The sequence below is a fragment of the Cherax quadricarinatus genome, chromosome 5 (assembly GCF_038502225.1).
Source record: "Cherax quadricarinatus isolate ZL_2023a chromosome 5, ASM3850222v1, whole genome shotgun sequence".
Classification (NCBI taxonomy): Eukaryota; Metazoa; Arthropoda; class Malacostraca; order Decapoda; family Parastacidae; genus Cherax; species Cherax quadricarinatus.
The window spans coordinates 14,362,654-14,378,757 of NC_091296.1; the positions used below are offsets into that span (position 1 = coordinate 14,362,654).

At 45.1% G+C, this 16,104-nt stretch overlaps 2 protein-coding genes across 6 annotated transcripts in view; both read right to left on the reverse strand.

Annotated features, from left to right (window-relative positions):
• The window catches only part of mbt (serine/threonine-protein kinase PAK mbt), a 558,896-nt gene that overhangs the window by 301,828 nt on the left and 240,964 nt on the right, over positions 1-16,104 (reverse strand). The gene's annotated exons all lie outside the window — the stretch shown is intronic.
• Positions 1-16,104, reverse strand: part of LOC128684978 (uncharacterized) — an 83,809-nt gene that overhangs the window by 51,800 nt on the left and 15,905 nt on the right. For 3 of the 5 annotated variants that reach the window (XM_070100459.1, XM_070100455.1, XM_070100474.1), the window contains exons 2-4: positions 15,279-15,452; positions 1,451-1,550; positions 1,119-1,214 (exon numbers count right to left, since the gene is read on the reverse strand). In XM_070100459.1, coding sequence (XP_069956560.1) covers positions 1,119-1,214; positions 1,451-1,550; positions 15,279-15,452 — 370 coding nt within the window. The remainder of the gene's footprint in view (positions 1-1,118; positions 1,215-1,450; positions 1,551-15,278; positions 15,453-16,104) is intronic. The other 2 variants (XM_070100463.1, XM_070100467.1) reach the window with 2 other exon arrangements.

The window sequence follows — 16,104 nt, forward strand, 5'->3', positions numbered from 1 at the left end:
CTTGAGTAGTGTCGGGATAGTGCTAGTTTCTAGTGACTTGTTAAAAAGCAATGTAATAGCATGCGAAAGGACATGGGCCGCTCGCTTGTATAATAATGGTGGGACGTGAGACAGATTCCCCGAGTTATTTTTAAGTGACTGTATGATCGCGGTGACTTCCGTCGTCGTCTAGTTTAAATTTCCGATGTATGAGGTAGTTGGTAATTGTTCTAGTAACATGCTTATCTTAACTGCTTTACCCTGAGGTAATACAGCTAAGATAAGCTTGTAATGCAAGACTGTGAAAGGACTATTGTTGTTTGGATGGAAGGGAAGTAGGGGTAGTCTCATGCCGGTGAAAACCTCATGATAGAAGAAATTTGATCCTTGAATCAAACTTGATTACCTTTCATTTCCAGTCGTAATATGACCACTACTGACTTAACACTTTCCTATTAATATAAGGGTATGACCCAAAATATCCATATAAAAGACGTATGACATTAAAGACGCATTCAGTAATGGGAGAAAAAAATACTCGGACTTGGAGAAAAAATGAAATAAGTTCGTGAAGCGGAGATTACAATACTGAGAGACGACGCGAGCTTAAAGATAAAAAAATTATTGTTAATATTGACCACCCTGAAAAATTTTTAGTGGTGTTATAAAAGGAAAGATCAAGGTGTGGTGTCCAAACCTAAAAAAAAAAAAAACATGAATCGGACTGAGAAGAGTCCAGAAAAGTTGAAGAGCCGAAAATGGATGCCAGGCCTAAGAGGCGAGGCTGAAAACAATGAAGATGCCCACACTGGCTGATAGGAGAAACTTAGATGTCATCCAAATATATAGGCTTATAAAAACTATGAAAAATCTTTTTGTACTGTAGTTTCAACAGGGATAAGAAGACACAAAATTACGAAAACTTGGAGCCGAAGGGATACTGGGAATATTTTTCTTTACAACAGAAGTGTTAGAAGAATCTAATCAAATGAAAGAAGAACCTATTAATGAAGACTGGACAACACAAGCTCCTGAAGCAACAGGTAATAACGAATAGGTAATTGTCTGAGCAGTTTGAGTCACTTCCTGTCATGTAACGTTGCATGACCCCTGAGTCATGACACCCTAACAAAGACTACCTTGCGCCACAGCCTCGCGGTCCACCTGGTGGTCGAGGATGATCTTCACCAGCTCGGCGTGGCCGCCCCACGACGCAAGGTGCAGCACCCGCAGCTCTGACGGAACATGCAGTGTTCAGCTGTTTGAAAGTTATTGCTTAGGTAGTGCTGAGAGAATATAGGATCAATAAAATTCATATAACACGTCAAAAATATTTTATATATTATGTATATGTATGTAAACTGAGAGATAATGTTTGTATATGTGTGTAATCTTGGTTCAGGTAAAAGAGAGAAAAAGCAAGTGTTACATGTTAGAGACATTTCTCATGAGGTGTGAGGTACTATATTACCTTCCTCCCCAGCCCGCTGACTGGCGATCTCCAGGCTGATGCCGGTATTCACGAGGTGTCTTAATGTCTGCAGGTCGCCCTCAGATGCAGCCTCCATCAGCTGGTGGTCAGGGTAATGTGTTACAGGATCTCTCTCTCCCTGGACCCATTATGTACCTCTGTAATCCTTTGACTACCGCCCACAGGATGGGTATGGGTGCATAATAAGGAAGTTAAACTGTCTCTCGCTCTCCAAATAGAAGCGCAGAAACAATCACACAAGAGTAAATCTTAAGAAATAGTTATAAAAAAAAGCAAGTCGAAACAAAATCTTGCATTCAGGTTTGTAAACAGTAAACTAAATTTGAAAAACTAGGTACGCGAAAAAATGTGTTATGTATAACGTTCCTGGGTTTAGTGACAAAGGAATAGACCTAAAATAAAGTGTAACCTCTTGAAGAAATTGTGATTGATCTTACTGAGATAACACAGGACGAAGACAAGTTTTTGAGCACCGTAGTCTTCAAGACTACGGCGCTCATCACCAACTCTAAGGCTGAGGGACTGATTACCTTGTCATTTACATATAGTTACGCAGTCTTCCCATTATGTCCTTGAATTTGCATTGATAAAGCCACTGGATGGCGAAACGTCTACAAATAAGGACACCGAGATGTTGCACATGTGTCTAATTCTTCATCTGGTCGGTACTGTATACCATTCATGTACAACTATCCATCCTAAACAATATTTGGAACTTCATTAAAACTGGTGAACAGATGACGGGAAATATAAATATTGTGCAGATATTTCTCCTCTGGGAAGAGATGCCTTGGTGGCGGCAAAGCCCTTATATTCCATGGAACTGGAGTCGCTCCCCGTTCTGTGAATAAAACTGTGCTTCCCATTCCTCGTCCTTTGTATGACCCGTATGGATTTAGCGCTTCCTAATGACTGTACTGGTATTTCTGTGCTTGTGTAAAATAAGAGGAGACTATAAACCAGTCGTGTCTCGCTGACAAGTGCTGTTATAAGAACTCTGAATGATGTCCATTAAAGAAAACCTGAATGAAATACCTCAAGCAAAATATTATATATGCCCTTTTACACAAATAACCCGCACATAAAAGAGAGAAGTTTACAACGACGTTTCGGTCCGACTTGGACCATTGACAAAGTCACACTAACCAGAGGAACGAACGAAAGTTCAGGTAAGATCCCAAATGGGATGAGCGGGGAAGACGGGACAGACGAAGAATAGTGCTGGAGAGGAGTGTTCTTAGTTGTAGAAATAGAGCCAGGGCTTAACCCAGCAGCTAAGTCGATCGTGGGACAGACATTGAGAACACACATAGCAGGCTCTTCTGTTGCGACTCCGGTGGGTGAGTGGGGAAGTGTGGACAGACGATGAACAGTCGTGAGAGGAAGGTCTTGAGTTGTAGATGAAAGAGCCAGGGCTAAACCCAGCTGCGTGGCACTGCGAGACAGTGTAGAGAGGGCATGTTGAGGACATAGAGGAGAGAGCAGACTGCAGACAGTGCTCGCCGACTGATATGCTTCAGGCTGAGGTGAAGAGCTGGTTTGGACGTCAGGTGTTGGGAAGGGTGTTGTGTGTTTGGCTACACTTCGCTGGTGATGGAGCCACTCTTGAGTCTTTTGAAGTCTCTCTTGGACATGTGGAATAGTTGCATTCTGAGGTTGGAGCAGTTCAGATTCGTCACGAGGTAAGATAGTGCGTTTTCAAAAGGAATTTGGTGAGGTTTGGTGCAGGTGTACTTAACAGCTCCTTCTTTCATTAAGTGGAGCATATCAGCTGCGCTCATTTCGGTTGGGAGGTTGGGGGTGGTGTAGAAGGTTACAGACCCATTAAAGGCTTGGCTTAGGTAACGGTTGCCTGTGGTTTCTTCTTCGACTATTACTTCGTCGTTGTCCGAGGGTTGTTCATAATGTTCTGGTACTATTTCGTCTTCTGTGACTGTGTTGAGAGGAGGCAGGGAGTGTTGGTCGGTCGTGATTTGTTGGGCTGGTGGTGGGTGGTGAGAGGTGGCAGTAGACGGTGGTGTTGGTTCTGGAGTAGAGTCTTGGTCAGAGATACGAGTAGGACCAGGGGTTGAGGTGAAGTTAACAATGTCTGGAATTAGCTTGAGGAGGTCTTGTGATGGTGGCGAGTCTGGAAAGTTGAAGTTTGGCATGTTGTTTAGGCGAAACAGTTCATTGATTGTTGTGTTGAATGAGCCAGGGTTTGCAGCATTAGTGAGGTGTGCATACATCATACAGTATAGCACCTTGGATGGAGCAGCGTCAGGAAGAGCAGAGAGGGACTGGCTGGGTGGAGATGATTGTTGTGTAGCTTGAAGGAGTTCGGTGGTATCTGATTGAATTTTTGCACTGGCGGCGTATGTTGGCAATTTAGGGTTGTTCTTCTTGGTTTCTTCAATGATTTTCTTAGACAGGACTTCTTTACGTAGAGGGCATTTTGCTGCAAGAGTGTGGTGAGTACTCTTGCAGTTGAGGCAGGTAGGAGAGGTAGTGGTAGTAGAACATTCCTTGAAGTCATGGCCGTCTTTACCGCTGTTTGTACAGTACTTCTTCCCTTTTAGAGGACAGTCAGGAGTTGAGTGGTGATAGGAGTAGCAGGTCCAGCATGGCGAGATGTGGGCGAAACGTTCGGGTTCTATGTGACTTGGATGGATATGATAGTAGGAGATAGCTAGGCCGTCAGACAGTGCTCTAGTAGCCATCTCGATGTTGGAGAAGGTTAGCTTGATCATTGTAGAGGCGTTGGGGATTTTGGTGATAAGTTCAATCGACGCCCAGGTATTTTGTTCCTCGATAGAGGTCTTGAGATCCTCAGTCGATAAAGAAGTGACGAGTTTGTCCAGCCGTTTGACGAAAACGGAACGTTTCGCCAGCAAAAAAGGTGAAGGGGAGATGGTGAACTGTCGGTCTCTGAGGGTTTTCATAGAAGTGTCGGCGATCAGCTTTGTGACTTCATAATCGTCAGTACAGACGACGATGAATGAGTCTTTCGTCGAGTGGATGGCTGTAAATTTAACTTGTAGGCAAGTCTTTACAGCGGCAGCAAGGGCAAGTTTAGTAGAGTCATTTATTACTCCACTGTTGGGTTTGATCCTTACACGGTTTGCAAGCATCATGAAGGAGTAAGTCAGGCGCTGGTACGATGACTATAGGTTCCCCTCCCCGACGGGGATCGAAGGAACACTTCTTGAGGTGAGAAGCGACTGTGTCTTACGATGATGTGATGAATGTGTTTGGAGTGTGTGTGTGACCAACCAGAGGAACGAACGAACGAACGAAAGTTCAGGTAAGATCCCAAGTGGGATGAGCGGGGAAGACGGGACAGACGAAGAACAGTGCTGGAGAGGAGTGTCCTTAGTCGTAGAAATAGAGCCAGGGCTTAACCCAGCAGCGAGGCGATCGTGGGACAGATATTGAGAAGAGAAATTCAGGCTCTTCTGTTGGGACTCCGGTGGGGTGAGCGGGAAGGAAGGGACATGCGACGTTTAGAGCTAGAGAGGAGTGTAGAACTGAGCCATGTCTTAACCCAAAGGGTAAGGCGAACGTGGATCAGAGAATGGTACCTGTCATAGAAGGTACCTCTCGGAGAATCCAAGGTTATTTGTAAATAGGGTTAGGAGCAGGATCATGCAAGGAGTAGAAAAGGTTGTGTTGGTTTGTGGGTCTGCGAATGTCTTCGTCAAGGAGAGAGGTCCAGTAGTCATGTCGTGTCTCAAGTTTGTCTATCTGTCTGTCACTGAGCGTCTTCCAGTACAGATTCAGCGCAGGGATGTCTAACTGGGCATGGAGAGACTCGCTTGTGGCGAAGTCCTCCCATCTGACATCAAGCACCCAGCGCAGCGCCTTGTTCTGGACACGCTGCAGTTTAAGTAAGTTTGTTTTTGCTGCAAGAGAGAGGGCTAGAGGAGAGTAAGTTATCAGAGGACGTATTAGGGATTTGTAGAGGTGTAGTTTGGTGCGTTGAGAGGCATGTTTCAGCTTGTAGAGGCCCGCAAGGGCCTTACTAGCTATTGCATGCCTTGAGTGAATGTGTCCGTGTAAGCGAAGAAGGTAGTCAAGATTAACGCCAAGGACAGTGACAGATTGTGTGATGGGGATGTAAGTGCGGGTGTCAGCTGTTCTGAGCTCGACAGGTAATGGAGGATCACGTTTCCTGTAGTTAAAATATGTAATGCTGGATTTAGCTGCATTGGTTTTGATCCTCCATTTTTGTTCCCAGATGGCTATCCTGTCGACCTCATTTTGTGTTTTGTGTGTGAGTGTATCTATATTGGCATGAGTGATAAGTTGTGTAATGTCGTCTGCATAGGCTAGTGTGATGGAGTTTTGGTGTACAGGTGTTGGAATGTCGTTAGTGTATAAAATGTAGAGGGTAGGGGAGAGGACAGATCCCTGGGGTACTCCAGCATTTAGTGTGAAGTAGTCAGAGTAACAGCCTTGGAATTTGATTCTCATGGTACGGCCGTCTAGGAAGTTGCAGAGGAGTTTACGAGTAGTGAGAGGCAGGTTAAAGTTAGTGCAGAGTTTGTACTTGAGCCCTTGGTGCCAGACAGTGTCAAAAGCTTTTTCAACGTCTTTTGCAACCAGGGCTGTCCTGTTTCGTTGTTCTATGTTTATGTGGATGTAGTTGAGAATGATGTTAATGGCATCTTGTGTGGATCTGTGTGTTCTGAAGCCAAACTGGCCATCAGAAAGTCAGAAAGTAGAGAGTTGTGTTCCAGGTATCTGCGAAGGCGATGGTTGATGAGTTTTTCAAAGAGTTTACCTAAAGTTTCGAGGAGGCTGATAGGGCGATAATTTCTAGGATCAGAGTGGTCTTTTTTGGGTTTAGGAAGGAGGATAGCAGTAGCAGCTTTGAAGAGGGAAGGGAAGTATCCAGAGGCAAGGGAGGCATTGAGGAGGTGTGTGTAGGCAGTAATGATAGAGTCAGGAAGGTGTTTTAGGATAATATGTTTTAGGCCAGAGGCGCCAGGAGCCTTGGGAGGAAGGTGTCTGAGGAGAGTTTTAATGTCTGTGTTGGTGAAAGGAGTGTCGAGTTCTTGGGAGGAGGTAAGAGAGTCTAGATGAATGTGGCTATCTGGTGTTGTATCTTGTGTGTGTGCAGTGTTCCAATGTTCTATGTTCTGAATGTGTTGAATAACGTTAGGGTGAGGTCGGTGAGGGTGGAAGATGTTCTCCCAGAGGAGGAGCAGGACGGCTATATATAGGCAGGAAGAGGTGGTGGTGGTGGTAGTAGTAGTAGTAGTAGTAGTACAAGAGTTGTATATAATACCAACAAGATGAAATTAAGACACATGCACAACACCCGGGCATCCCCATCATAGACTTTTCGCCATCCAGCCAGCCACTGGATGGCGAAACGTCCACAACAAAGACAACCAGACGCCGCACGTGTGTCTTAATTTTATCAGTAGTTGTAGTAGTAGTAGAAGAAGAAGAGGTAGTAGTAGTGGTAGTGGTAGAAGTGGGAAATAAAAAGGACGAGCCAGTCAAAAACAAAGGAAGGGGAGCACTGCAAGAGAGCTAGATGCCCACAGAGGGAGAGCAAGCGCACAGAGGTGCGTGAAAGGGAAGTGGTGAAATAAATGAAGTAGGAACAGAAACACGAACAGGAGAGAGAAAGACAACCCAGAGGAGAAAAGGAAAGAGGAAAGGGGAAGAGGAAGAAGTAGAAAAAGAAAAAGAAAAAATGAGGATTCAGGTTAAGTCACGGGTGTTCTGAAGATTGGAGCATTTTACAATGTAGTGGGAGAGGAAGGCATCTACAGAGACGAAGCCAGGGCTAAGGTTCATACAAGGAAAGTTATGTATTAGAGAGGATTCAACTAGACGGCGACTGTTCGAGTTGGAAGTAGGGAAGACAGTTTTAGCAGAAGACCAGTCAATAGGATGGCTATGATCTCTGACGTGACAGAAAAGAGCATTGTTAGTGTCGGCAAGCCTAACACTATTTTTGTGCTCCCTAAGTCTGTCAGAAAGAGATCGACCAGTTTCTCCGAAGTATTGAAGAGGACAGGAGGAGCAAGAAATAGAGTAGACACCAGGAACATCTGTAGAGGGAGGAGAGGTATGAACGAGATTAGTGCGAAGAGTGTTAGTCTGGCGGAAGGTAAGCTTGATGTCTAAGGGACGGAGAGAATTGTTGAGATTAGAAAGACCGGAAATGTAGGGAAGGCAGAGGATAGAAGAGTTCTCATGAGTAGAGAGTTTGGGAGAGAAGAAATTGCGTTTAGCACGTGAGAGGGCAGAGTCTATGAAATGGGAAGGGTAGCCAAGACGGGAGAACGAATTATGAAGAGTGGAAATTTCTGCTGGAAGGAACTGAGGGTCACAGATGCGGAGGGCACGGAGAAAGAGGGAGATAAGAACACTTTTCTTGACAGGGAAAGCATGATAGGAAAAGTAGTGAATGTACATGCCACTGTGCATAGGTTTACGGTAAACGGAAAAGGAAAAACCTGTATCTGAGCGGTGGACATGGACATCAAGGAAAGGAAGCAAGGAATTAGATTCCCATTCAGCTTTAAACTTAATGGAAGGGGCAAGATTATTAAGAGCTTCAAGAAAAGGTTGGAAGAGACTGGAGTCATGAGGCCACAGAGCAAAGATGTCATCCACATAGCGGAGCCAGACATTAACATTGTCATACTATCTTCTGACAAAGGTAATTTGGTAGTTATCCTTGATCGCGAGGATTACCTCCGTAAAGCTGATGTCTTGCTCTCTGACTCACGCACCTACACTCCTCTCGTTTCCAACCCTCTTGATCGCATCAAGAAAACTTTCAACAAAAAACTAAGGACTCTCTCCGACCTCTGTCCTCCTGACTTTGACCTTGTTCAACGGTTTCGTGTCTGCTCGCCATTCAGCTAGTGTTGGCTCTCCTCATCGCTCACAGCCAGAGTTGTTCTCTTCACCGAGTGGTGGTTACTGGACCTTCGTCTTCACCATCAGGATTGGTGCGTCGGTGGCTGCCTACCCAAGGGCAGGAAGCCTCCCTCTGCACTCCTGTTGCTGTCTGAAGTCTCCACGCCTCAGCCTGTATGTGAAGTCTGCTCGCCATTCAGCTAGTATTGGCTCTCCTCATCGCTCACAGCCAGAGTTGCTCTCTTCACCGAGTGGTAGTTACTGGACCTTCGTCTTCACCATCAGGATTGGTGCGTCGGTGGCTGCCTACCCAAGGGCAGGAAGCCTCCCTCTGCACTCCTGTTGCTGTCTGATGTCTCCACGCCTCAGCCTGTACGTGTGGTCTGCACGCCTTACAGCCAGTGTTGCCTCTCCTCACCGTTCAGGGCATACAGTGCTCCATCAAGCTGCAGCGCACCTCCTCAGTGTCCTGTGCCTCCAGAGACGGACTCCACAAGAAACTTTAAAGTTATAGCCAGGCAAGTACGTGTGTCTACTTCACACGTACTTGCCTAGCCAATTTTTCTCACAGGATTGGCCCCCACATCTAATTTACGATGCCTTCCACCTCCTTTCCCCTTACCACTCCTCTACTGCCAACACCTGCCTCTACTCTGTCTACTCCTGCTTCTAAGGCCTACCCTGCCCCCACCTCTTCCAAGCCCAATTCTTTCTCGCTTAACCTCAAATACTCTAAATCTGATCATGCCACTATCTGTCCTGGAAATTTACTGTACCAGATCACTGGCGCTCCTCAGCATAAAGTCTTTAAAACCAACTCAGGATTCAAACTACTTCTTGACAGACATTCTTAAGAAACGTACACCTCAACCGAGACCAGACAAAAACTTCTCAATGCAGGCTTCACTATTATTTGGACTCCTGAGCACCGCGCCAAATGCACAGTGATCGCAAAACAGGTAGACTATTCTCTCCTGACTGCCTATGACACAGACAAAGAAGACTTAATCAAAGACATTAGTACTAAAAACAAAGTCTCTGTTGACGATATTTATAGACCTGAAAACTCTACCATCCTCAAATTACGCTGTTCAACTCCTTCTGACGCCTCTACATTCTTCAATCAAGGAATCCTTGCCAAGACCATCTGCATTCCTCCAAACACCCTCTTCACTCCAAACTTTCACCCCATCACACAATGTCTGAAATGCTGCAAATTCGGCCACGACAAAATCTCATGCACTTCCACACAAACCTGCTCCAGATGTTCAGCAACTGGCCACTTCTGGAACACTTGCAACCTCCCCCTTAAATGTTCTAACTGCGGTGGGTCACACACTGCAGTTGCAAATTCCTGCCCTACTAGAAAAGACATTCACTCCACCCTCAGAGAAAGCCAACCTCCCTCCCTCCCCAACCCCTTCCCTGCACCTCCCCCTCCTACAATACCTTCCACCCCTACCCCCAATGCCTGGGTTACCCCACGCACTTGGTCTGCCCCTCCTACTCTACGCACTTCAAACACCAACACACAGACTACAATCACCTCTCCTTCTACACCTACACCCACACTAGACTACAAAACTAACTGCCAACTCGCCACTGCTGCCCACTCTGCGATGGTAATCTCTCAAGCCTACCAATCAGACTACTCACATGTCCTTAACCTAATCTTGTCTGCTAACAATCTTCCCTCTTTAATTATCCCTCCTTCCTGCTTCTCTTCTAAGCCCCCTACAACCTCTACCTCCTCCCTCTCTCCCACCCCCCCACTTCCTACACCCACCAGCTCTCCTCCCCCCCTACCCCTCTTCACTACTTCCACCCCTCCCACCAACACCCCTACTGCTGCTGCTACGACCACCCCTCCCCCGACCTCCTTACCCAATTCCTCATCCCCAACCAAAGCTTCCGCTTCCTCACCCAGTACCATAGCTTCCACTTCCTCATCCCCTACCAAAGCTTCCACTTCCTCTGCATTTACCTTCGCCCACTCCTCCACCACAACCAAAACTTCATCCAGGTCCAACTCCACCTCCTCCAGACAAAATCCACTCAAACCTAAACCTGCCCCAACTTCTGACAGACATACAAAAGAACATAAAAACAGATCCATCTCTTCCTTCCCCTCCAGGAAACGGGTCCGTAACACCTACAAACTCGCATCCACTGATGGCACCACTATCACGGGTTTTAATCCAAACTCCTCCCCCGACATTAACTTTGCTATGACGAAACCATTAAATCATGTTTAAAGTGATTCAGTTCAATGTACGTTCTTACTTTACTATTAGACACCTACTGGCCGAGCTCCTTGAAGCAGAGAGACCAGATATTGTTTTGCTAAACAGTACCTGCCTCAAAGCCCCTCAACGTATCCGCCATTATGGTTATACTGCACTACAGTCCCCCTATGATCCCCACGATGGGGTTGCCATCCTTGTCAAATCCAACATAAAACACGAATCTCTCCCAATCCCTTTTATTCACCAACACTGTCTTGCAGTCAGAATACACACCCACCTTGGCCCCTTTATCTTTTTCACCACCTATGCTCGCCCAAACACTATTCTCAACATACACGACCTTTCCTTAGTCTTCAACTACACCAACACACCAACATACCTACTAGCTGACATGAATGCCAAACACACCGCCTTTCATCACACCAGTAACAACCAACTTGGTCACCAATTACTCAACTTCACTAACCATAAACACCTAATTCATCTCGGCCCAGACTTCAATACCTTCTTCAATCACACGGGCCAAGGCAAACCAGACATCATTCTGGCAAACCGAGCCAGCTCTCTATTTCAACACTACATCTCACCTGGCCCTATTACAGGCTCTGATCACATCCCAGTCATCTTGCACATCTCCTCCAACCCTATCCTCATTCCAACCACACCTTCCTTCTCCTACAAGAACGCTGACTGGGATGCTTTCAAACAACACATAGACAATATTAACCTCACCTATGATTACAACAACAAACCTATCTCTGACATAGATACTCAACTTGATCTCATCCAGGACACCATTACACAAGCAGCCAATAACGCAATACCAAAGAAAACTCACACCACTCGTTATTCCTTCAAACCGTCACTCAGAGCAAGAAGACTAATTATCTGCTACCACAACCGCTTCCTCTACAACACATACAGATTTAATCAAGTTCGATTAGATCTCACTTACCTTAGAAACAACGTTCTACACAGTCTAGACCAAGACCACAACAATCACTGGTCACAACTCATACAACAAGCTGACAAACAGCGTATCAAAAACACTAAAGCCTTCTGGAACTTTATCAAAAAAATAAGAGGCACTACTCCCACCAACAAATTCAAACACATCACCCACAACAACACACACACATCTCAGACCCGCAGGCTGCTACCAACATCTTCAAACACATCTGGGAGATGTGATGAATGGTTTGAAAAACCGACAAGTTGAAGATTGAGACACTTATGCAGCATATGGGAATCTTTATTCAGGAAACTCACACAGATCAGTCTACAAAGAGGAAGGCCCTAACGTGAACACATCGACTTCAACACACGCCTTCAGAACATAGAACCCATATGCTGCATAAGTGTCTCAATCTTCAACATCTGGGAGAACATCTTCTACCCTCACCGACCTCACCCTAACGTTATTCAACACATTCAGAACATAGAACACTGGAACACTGCACACACACAAGATACAACACCAGATAGCCACATTCATCTAGACTCTCTTACCTCCTCCCAAGAACTCGACACTCCTTTCACCAACACAGACATTAAGAACTCTCCTCAGACACCTTCCTCCCAAGGCTCCTGGCGCCTCTGGCCTAAACCATATTATCCTAAAACACCTTCCTGACTCTATCATTACTGCCTACACAAACCTCCTCAATGCCTCCCTTGCCTCTGGATACTTCCCTTCCCTCTTCAAAGCTGCTACTGCTATCCTCCTTCCTAAACCCAAAAAAGACCACTCTGATCCTAGAAACTATCGCCCTATCAGCCTCCTCGAAACTTTAGGAAAACTCTTTGAAAAACTCATCAACCATCGCCTTCGCAGATACCTGGAACACAACTCTCTACTTTCTGATGGTCAGTTTGGCTTCAGAACACACAGATCCACACAAGATGCCATTAACATCATTCTCAACTACATCCACATAAACACAGAACAAAGAAACAGGACAGCCCTGGTTGCAAAAGACGTTGAAAAAGCTTTTGACACTGTCTGGCACCAAGGGCTCAAGTACAAACTCTGCACTAACTTTAACCTGCCTCTCACTACTCGTAAACTCCTCTGCAACTTCCTAGACGGCCGTACCATGAGAATCAAATTCCAAGGCTGTTACTCTGACTACTTCACACTAAATGCTGGAGTACCCCAGGGATCTGTCCTCTCCCCTACCCTCTACATTTTATACACTAACGACATTCCAACACCTGTATACCAAAACTCCATCACACTAGCCTATGCAGACGACATTACACAACTTATCACTCATGCCAAAATAGATACACTCACACACAAAACACAAAATGAGGTCGACAGGATAGCCATCTGGGAACAAAAATGGAGGATCAAAACCAATGCAGCTAAATCCAGCATTACATATTTTAACTATAGAAAACGTGATCCTCCATTACCTGTCGAGCTCAGAACAGCTGACACCTGCACTTACATCCCCATGACACAATCTGTCACTGTCCTTGGCGTTAATCTTGATTACCTTCTACGCTTACACGGACACATTCACTCAAGGCATGCAATAGCTAGTAAGGCCCTTGCAGGCCTCTACAAGCTGAAACATGCCTCTCAACGCACCAAACTACACCTCTACAAATCCCTTATACGTCCTCTGATAACTTACTCTCCTCTATCCCTCTCTCATGCAGCAAAAACAAACTTACTTAAACTGCAGCGTGTCCAGAACAAGGAGCTGCGCTGGGTGCTTGATGTCAGATGGGAGGACTTCGCTACATGCGAGTCTCTACATGCCCAGTTAGACATCCCTGAGCTGAATCTGTACTGGAAGACGCTCAGTGACAGACAGATTGACAAACTTGTGACACGACATGACTACTGGACCTCTCTCCTTGACGAAGACATTCGCAGACCCACAAACCAACACAACCTTTTCTACTCCTTGCATGATCCTGCTCCTAACCCTATTTACAAATAACCTTGGATTCTCCAAGAGGTACCTTCTATGACAAGGTACCATTCTCTGATCCACGTTCGCCTTACCCTTTGGGTTAAGACATGGCTCAGTTCTACACTCCTCTCTAGCTCTAAACGTCGCATGTCCCTTCCTTCCCGCTCGCCCCACCGGAGTCCCAACAGAAGAGCCTGTATTTCTCTTCTCAATATCTGTCCCACGATCGCCTCGCTGCTGGGTTAAGCCCTGGCTCTATTTCTACGACTAAGAACACTCCTCTCCAGCACTGTTCTTCGTCTGTCCCGTCTTCCTCACTCATCCCATTTGGGATCTTACCTGAACTTTCGTTCGTTCGTTCGTTCCTCCTCTGGTTAGTGTGACTTTGTCAATGGTCCAAGTCGGACTGAAACGTCGTCGTAAGCTTCTCTCTTTTATGTGCGGGTTATTTGTGTATCGTTCCAGTCACGGTATTGTGCCTTTTTTATTATTTATATGCCCTTTTAACTATCATAACTGTTATCGTGTGTGTCCTTTTACCCAACACAACTGATATCAAACAGGAAAGTCCTTCATGTTGGACTGATTACGCAGCTGCAATAAGAGTTGCATAGAAAGCACAGGTAAGGGACGTTCAAGACGTATTTACGTTGATTTGAAAAAATAGATGAAAAACTACCCATAAAAAAAAGCTTATCTGGAAACTTAATCTTTAGCTTCATGGTACGTCTTGGCAGTTGGAGGAAATTAAGTTTAATCCAAGGAAGAGGAGGGTCGCTCCATTTCTCTTGATCAAGGACCCTTCACCACTAACGCACCCCAGTTAAAGACTGGTTATGGTGGATAATTGGGGTTAAAGGCTGTCGACTACGCTAGGGTCATTAAGGACGTAAGTAACTTTTTCACTACCAGACAAGAAATGTTTTAGTCCCTAAAATAGGGATTAAACTCTCCGCATATATACGCTAAGAGAAATACATCTCTCAGAGTACATATATCCTGTGAGGACTGACAGTAGTAAGTTATTATTATTATTATTTATTATTATTATTATTATTATTATTATTATTATTATTATGGGGAGCACTAAACCCGTAGGGATTATACAGCGCCTATGGGGGGGGGATGGAAAGTACTCAGGCTTAATTCAGGGAACTAGAGCACAGATTCAATTCCCTTGATCAAGAGCCCCTCACCAGCATCAAGGAACCTCCCTCGAGGGGTCACAATAGTGAGTTGAAGGCCCTATCTCAGTTAATTTTTAATGTAGCTCCTTGTTAGTTTTATGTAAATTCTCCATTATTAACCCCTCAGGGAAGGTTCCTTGATGTTGGTGAGGGGCTCTTGATTTAGGGAATTGGATCTGTGCTCCAGTTCCTCGAATTAAGCCTGAATGCCTTCCACATCCCCCCCCCAGGCGCTGTATAATCCTACGGATTTAGTGCTTCCCCCTTGATTATAATAATAATAATCTCCATTATTAAATGGGTTCTGCAATGTGGCTAGTTATATTTTGTGCAAATTGGATTTTTTTTTGGGGGGGGGACGCAGCCTAAGCTATAGTAACCCACCCTAGAATTACCCCTAATTTAGGTCTGGTTTAGTAAAATGGGTTACGATACACTAGGTTTAGTTACTTTTCTTTCATAGCTCAAAATTTAATTGTCACCATCGTACAAACCCACTTATACTGGATAATTTACATAATGGGAAACTATTGATAAGCTCATTATCTAGCAGCCACAATGAGTATTAAGGTATGGTACTTACTACGTTGGTGCAGTTGGGATGTATGATATTTGGACGACTTCTGCCACCTCCTCCATCACTACCACTACCACTGCCGCTGCCACTGCAGCTACCACTGCCACTGATGCCTCCACTGGTGCCCGCACTGCTAGTGAGAGGAAGTATCTTGGAAAGGCGTCGAGATATCCGATCCCCCTGTTACGTTACGCAATGAAATATATTGCAGAGAAATTTGTAATAGTGCTGTGAGCTTCAATATTAAGACGAAAATATAAAAAAAAATATTTTGCAGCATAATGCCATGAGAGAAATACTCCAACGTCAGCTAAAAGTACTCCAACGTCAGCTAAAAGTACTCCAACGTCAGCTAAAAGTACTCCAACGTCAGCTAAAAGTACTCCAACGTCAGCTAAAAGTACTCCAGCGTCAGCCAAAAGTACTCCAACGTCAGCTAAAAGTACTCAAACGTCAGCTAAAAGTACTCCAGCGTCAGCTAAAAGTACTCCAACGTCAGCTAAAATACTCCAACGTCAGCTAAAAGTACTCCAACGTCAGCTAAAAGTACTCCAACGTCAGCTAAAAGTACTCCAACGTCAGCTAAAAGTACTCCAACGTCAGCTAAAAGTACTCCAACGTCAGCTAAAAGTACTTCAACGTCAGCTAAAAGTACTCCAACGTCAGCTAAAAGTACTCCAACGTCAGCTAAAAGTACTCCAACGTCAGCTAAAAGTACTTCAACGTCAGCTAAAAGTACTCCAACGTCAGCTAAAAATACTCCAACGTCAGCTAAAAGTACTCCAACGTCAGCTAAAAGTACTCCAACGTCAGCTAAAAGTACTCCAACGTC